The following is a 6,418-nucleotide window of genomic DNA, read 5'->3' as shown; positions in this document are numbered from 1 at the left end:
ATAATTTCATTTGATAAACACGTTTAGATTGAATGGTAATTTATAATCAGTCACAAGAACGTCGAATCTGAATCACTTGAAAAAAACACGGGGGTGCTTAACTTTTTTCCAGGTGTATATATGCTCAAAATATGAACACACAACCATAAACTATAATTTCCCAATTGCAGTATTTGATGTGCCAAAACCTCCTATAACTTAAGCCATTTTCCTACGAAAACTCCTGTTTTTTTTCCACCAAAAAGTGCTGCAAAGCCTCTGTAATATTTTTAGCATTTACCAGTACTTTGTAGATCAGATGTATGGTCTGTAGTATTTAGTTGTTGATAAACACTGACTAAATCAAGTATGCATTGTTTGATATTTGCTGGCACAGTAATTTTATAACTATTAAATAGTTGTTTATTATCTTGTACATTTATTATCACTGGTGCTAAGGAGATTGTATTGTTTGTATCTAATGTTTCTATGCACATAACCTTGTTTGTGTTTTTTATTTGTCAGATGAGTTGCTTGCTCTCAAGTTACTTATTAACACGGGACTTCATTGACTGTTTAACATAAGTATTTAATACATTTTTATTTCTCACAGCTAGTACGTTTATGCAATTGCATGGTAGACTCTGGAAAAACATACCTCAACTCCAAGGCGTAAGTTTTTTTCATCCTTTCTCTGTATATATATTTAATAGAGCAAGTATTTTTGTTTCTTAATGATTCTTTGTTTCTTTTAAAAGATAAAATCTTTAGATTATGAATTTATTTTCATCAAAAGATTTTTTCAGGGGTAATTAGAATAAGTTTAAAGTTTGGTAAAAAACAAAATTTTTTTTAGAGTGTATATTTTTGAGTTTTCTTAGAATTTCTTGAAAATCATTCTTTGTAAAATGAATGATAAACTTTATTATGATTTTTTTATCTTCAAACCAAAATGTTTTGCAATAAAAATTCTATTCCAGATGTTTATTTTTAGCTTTAATTGATGAACATAGAATTCTTGAAAATCATTCTTTGTAAAATGAATTCTAAACTTTATTATAATTTTTTGTATTCAAATCAAAATGTTTGCTATAAAAATTCTGATTCCAAATGTTTATTTTTAGTGTTAATTGATGAACATTTTAGTTTTAATACTGTTTATTACAATTTTCAATAAACATTTTTGTTATATGAATATTTGAGTATATGCTATAACTATGTTATACTAAGACTTCACATTCATGTCTTCAGTAAGTTTTTCACACTTGATCTTGGATAAATTTTAAACTTTGTTACTATGTGTTTGATTATTGTGAACTTTATATATTTCAGTTTTTTCATTAACGGGATATGGGAACTTGTAACTTACTTCAAGGGAGACACAGCAGTTGTGGTGAGAATAAATTTTTCTAGTTGGGTACTTAATTATAATTTTCTTCACTATTTACAACCAAGACAAAGTTGTGAATTGAATAAATACAGTTGATTAAACCGACTTGTTTGTTTTGAAAAGCAACTTTTAAGTTTCAGTATGAAGAAGTTATTACAGGAAACTGTTATAAAATTTTTTATTAATCTAAATAGTTAAAATGAAACATAGATGTTTGATTAATCAACTGTTCATGGACTTGATCACATTGAAGCTAAACTATAACTCTGAATTTATTAAGGGTATCATCATAAAATTTAGCAAGCTTTTAGTAAATATTAATTCTTACACATAAAAAATCAGATTTTTTAATAAAATATTTATAAAAAAGATTTATATATGAAATTCTAAAGCTTTCACTGAGTCAGTCTGAGCAAGAGGTGATTTTCATGCTAAGAATAAAAATGTATTTTTCATCGTAGTTTAATGTTTCATTTGCATAATTTCTAGAACCTACTAAGTGAAATGTAAATTTTTAGTTGTAAAACTGTATTTCATCTCTTCCCTACCTTAACACTAACTGTACAAAAATCATCAGTGTACAGTGAAATGAAAGTTTGTAAATGTTGAATAAAATGAGTAATATCATTGTTTCCTCTGCACTGACTGCAATATTGATCAAAAAATTCCAAATTACCTAACAACTTCAACTGTTAAACTTCACATTTGTTTTCTTTTAATTTTTTGTTTTTATTGCTGAATTTGCAACCACTGGATCAGTAATCCTTCTATCAAATATTCATGTACCTTTCAAATATGCATTTTAGAACACAAAAAATATATCATTTACTAGAATAAAATCCTAAAAAAAAACTGTAATTTATCTGATTTTCAGAGTAAGCTATAAATAGGATTAATTCCTTTAACTGTTTGGAGTAGGAGAAAAATGATCATGGACAAAAAATCTACAGTCAACTGTTTACTTGTATACACTAAAACCAAAAAAATCTACAGTTAACTGTTTACTTATGTACACTAAAACCGAAAAAATCTACAGTCAACTGTTTACTTATGTACACTAAAACCAAATTACTGTGATAAGCTTTATTTAGAGGATAATTTGCTCTTCCTGTTGTTGAAGAACTTGTTCATCAACCATCTAAAGTTGATTAGTAAAACTACCTTGGAAAGAGAAGGGATGAACCTCTTTAGTGAATTTAACAAATTTATTAGTAGTGTAGCAAATCAAGATGGTAAGAGGTGCAAATTTTATATTCTTGCTTTTAATTTTGCTTATTTTTTGTGTTTCCTATTCTGAAGTGGAAAAAGTGGAGTTTAGATGCATCATGTGACACAGAAGAATGAACATTGGGTTCTTTGTTTATTTTTTTTAATTAAAAATTAAAATTGCATAATTTGAATATTTTAATTCTAAACTACATTTTCATGCTAAATTTATTGAAATACATTAATAATAAAATTGTTTAATTAAATTTTGAGTATCACACTATAAGAGATCATGATATGCACAAAAGTGTTATATATATGTAATTTTTACCAAGCAATATCACAACACATCCTGATTTGTTCACCATAGATGCTTTAGCCCACATATAATTGATTACGTATTTCCTACTCATTCTACATGTATGAAAGCTGTAACTGAACACTTTCTTATTTTAATGCCATCGGGCTGGAAAGGGTTAAATTTCAGTTTACTGATTTTACCTATTTGCTGATAAAGTGAAAGTTTTTTTTTTTCATTTTTAGAATCCTCTCAGTAAATTGATCCATGCAATGACAGAGATTAATAAGTATCAGTCGGTAAGATCTAACTCCTTTAATAATTGTTTCATTGTGTACATATAAATAAGCTTAATGCATTATAATATTCAAAATAATTGTTTTTATTTTTTGTGAGTGAATAAAAACATTTTAGGTCTTATAGTAATAATTACTTGTGTATAAGAGTGGATGAGAACTTGTAGTATTAAGTATAATTATGCTTTTTTTATATATCAAAACAGCTATATCTAGTATTATGATCAACTGGAATCAATATTTTGATTATTATTAGAACAACGTAATATACACAGTGTCACTCCTGTGAAGGTGTCAGGCAAAATCTTGTGTGAAATAAATTATTTCTAAAAGTATTATACTATTGTATAGTAAAATATAGCAGTGAATGTTGATACATTACTATTGTTTTTATCTAAGAAGAAAGTAACCATTTGGAGAGCTTACGTGATGTATAGTAATAAATTTGTTTGCTTTTAAAATTTACTGAAATGTAGTGTTAATAATGAGAACGATGTTAGTAGATAAGGAAGAAATGGAATAATGTCTTGTTTCAAAAAATGTTTTATTTTTATTTTTTAAAGATACTAATTGATCAAGCACAACGTTCCATTATTAAGAACTTAAATGATTTCATAAAAACGTAAGTATTTGAGAATTTTTTTAATTTATATATTGGTAATGTTTCAGTTAACTCTTTCACTATAATATACATAGAGTCTATGGCATGATATTACTATGTGTGTATTGGGCCATAGAATCTGTGGCACGTACTAACCTTATTTTTCTGTATTCTTCTTACAGATTACAGATATAATAACCTTGATTGTGCTTATAACACATCCCAAGAAAATCCTAAATTCTTCTAGTGGTTATTTGTTGTGTAGGTTACAATATAGAATCATGTCAAAATTTTATATCTTCTGCAGGATTATATTCTCACACTGAAGTTTTGGGATAAATCTTGGGGCTTCTCTGACATTTATTGCTTAACATCTGCAACTGTATATCAGTATTCAGCCATGTTAAACTTGAAGAAAAAACAGGATCAACTATGTTTTCCACTTATACAAGATACTTCCCTCCCTATAATTCCAAAAAAAAATCAAATCAGTAGATGTTTGAGACGCTTTAAGAGTTATCCTAAATAAGTTTTGATAACTGGATGCATGTAAGGAGTGCACTGCAAATATGTATGTCAAGCTAAATATATTACATAATGAGAACAGTAGGCTTAAAAATGTCACACAAGTGTCAGATTTTAAAAATAATATATATACATACAAGTTCTTCTTTTTGCCAATTGTCAAAATAAATGGCTTTCACTTATATTTCTTAATAGTATAAATATATACTATGTTGTTGTTGGGCTTAGGATTCTTCTACAGTAGGTGCCTGTGACTTGGTAGCGATAAGTTCAACAATGAATAAACAGCACACACTTTACTTGTTTACAAATAATATATATGTATTCAGAAAAAGTTAAACATGTGTACAACAAAGTCTTCACACTATAGAGATTACAGGCATATCATAAACACTATTTATATATAGTTCTCTTCTTGTCAAAAGTCCACCTAGGCCTATTCAATTACTTTGGAATTTCAGTTGACAAGTCGAACTATCTTCTCTATATTACTATCATACTAATATTCTGTGTGTGATTCACTTACAGTTGTGGCGCAAGTTACTGTAATTTGTTTGATCTTCTTTCTTCTGAAAATCCTCTGTTCCTTTTGTCAAAGTGTACCCAGGCTGATTCAATTACTTTAGAATCACACTTTGATGGAATAAAATTATCCTTCTTATCTTTTTTTATACTGTTAGTTTCACTCTAACATATTAAACGTTAGGCCTATCACCTTTGCAGTACTTAACTTCACACAATTATATTCTCTTTTGCTATTATCTGTCTTTGTTGTCTGTCTACTGCTTCCCACTCATTTTGCGCTATTTATATCTTTATTACATAGTCGTCTGGCCACTTTCTATATTCTCGACACCAATTAGTTATTAACAAAACCTTGTACAATCATTTGCTTTTAACTCTTATTATAACAAAACTTAAAAATGATAAAAATATTCACTCACAAATATAAATTAATCAATAATATTTAGACCAAACAATCTTTTATATCATGACAACAAGCAATATCTGATGTTACTAAAAGATGAACGAATACGATATCACAGAACAAATGATTGTATCTGATACCATAATCTGTTTTAGTGGCTTTGAGAATATGTGGCAAAAACCTCAATATTATTACAAAATACATGAAAAAATTATGCATAGGAAATAAATGCTGTTGCCACAGTGAAAGAGTTGAAGGAAGCACATACAAAATACAATAGTTGTTGATGTGTGTTTCACACAGAGGTTGCATATACTATATTAAAATAATTTTGGTTCTGTTATTTTCAGTAATGAATCTCTGTTCGGGTTCAGTAGATTTGACCAATCTCGTAACCACCATACAAAATTAGGAAATAAATATAAATTATGCCTCTTTCATTCTAGAATGAACACAAATTATAACATGAAAACATAAATATTTAGACGAAATAGCTTAAATCTTATAACATTATATATTTATTATTTTTATTATGTTGACCTTTCAGTCCTGCCTGGCTAACAATACAGAAGTTACAATGACTCGGCACACGTGCACTCATGTTACGTGTCCAATAACATAAAACTGACCTTTGGTCTGTGCAATGCAACTTTTCTTGGCTGTGTTTTAGTAGACTAGTATTTTGTAAAATACAGTCACATTTCAATTATTATACATTATATATGTATATAGATTATTGGTATTTGAAATAAGTTCTTAAACTTATTTTTATGAAAACATAGAACAGTAAATAAAGAAGTAAAGCAAACAGTTATCTTTTCTAATTATGACTTTTGTACTCAGTTGCTGCTTGACCTATGTTGCTAAGCCTTTAAAAATTTTGCATGTAGAGAATATGAAACAAAGTAATTTTTTTAAGGTTTTATTTATACATTTGAATAACTAAAAAAAATCATAAATTCTTACATCAATACCAAACAATTGCACTATAAATAATCAAGCTTAGTAACTAAGATGTATTTTAGTCTAAACAAATATGAATTTTCGAGCAGACTAAAGACACGCCCTACCTCCTTGAAATATTGGTTCAAAAGAAAGAAATGGCTGAGAAAGCCACTAGGGGGACATTCTGAGCTTGCAATTGGTTATTCATGTCATATATAGAAGTAAGTATATATAAGGGAACATTTCCAAA

General features: G+C 27.9%; 1 protein-coding gene across 4 annotated transcripts in view; it reads left to right on the top strand.

The window, feature by feature from the left end:
• Nucleotides 1-6,418, top strand: part of LOC106465002 (arf-GAP with coiled-coil, ANK repeat and PH domain-containing protein 2-like) — a 104,307-nt gene that overhangs the window by 25,287 nt on the left and 72,602 nt on the right. For all 4 annotated transcript variants that reach the window (XM_022392831.1, XM_022392830.1, XM_013925192.2 and 1 more), the window contains exons 4-7: nt 593-651; nt 1,312-1,372; nt 3,119-3,172; nt 3,733-3,791. In XM_022392831.1, the coding sequence (XP_022248539.1) occupies nt 593-651; nt 1,312-1,372; nt 3,119-3,172; nt 3,733-3,791 (233 nt within the window). The remainder of the gene's footprint in view (nt 1-592; nt 652-1,311; nt 1,373-3,118; nt 3,173-3,732; nt 3,792-6,418) is intronic.

Source organism: Limulus polyphemus, unplaced genomic scaffold, assembly GCF_000517525.1.
Source record: "Limulus polyphemus unplaced genomic scaffold, Limulus_polyphemus-2.1.2 Scaffold1809, whole genome shotgun sequence".
In the NCBI taxonomy this organism is placed as follows: domain Eukaryota; kingdom Metazoa; phylum Arthropoda; class Merostomata; order Xiphosura; family Limulidae; genus Limulus; species Limulus polyphemus.
The sequence above is the reverse complement of the archived record's forward strand: the minus strand, read 5'-3'. Positions and strand labels throughout refer to the sequence as shown.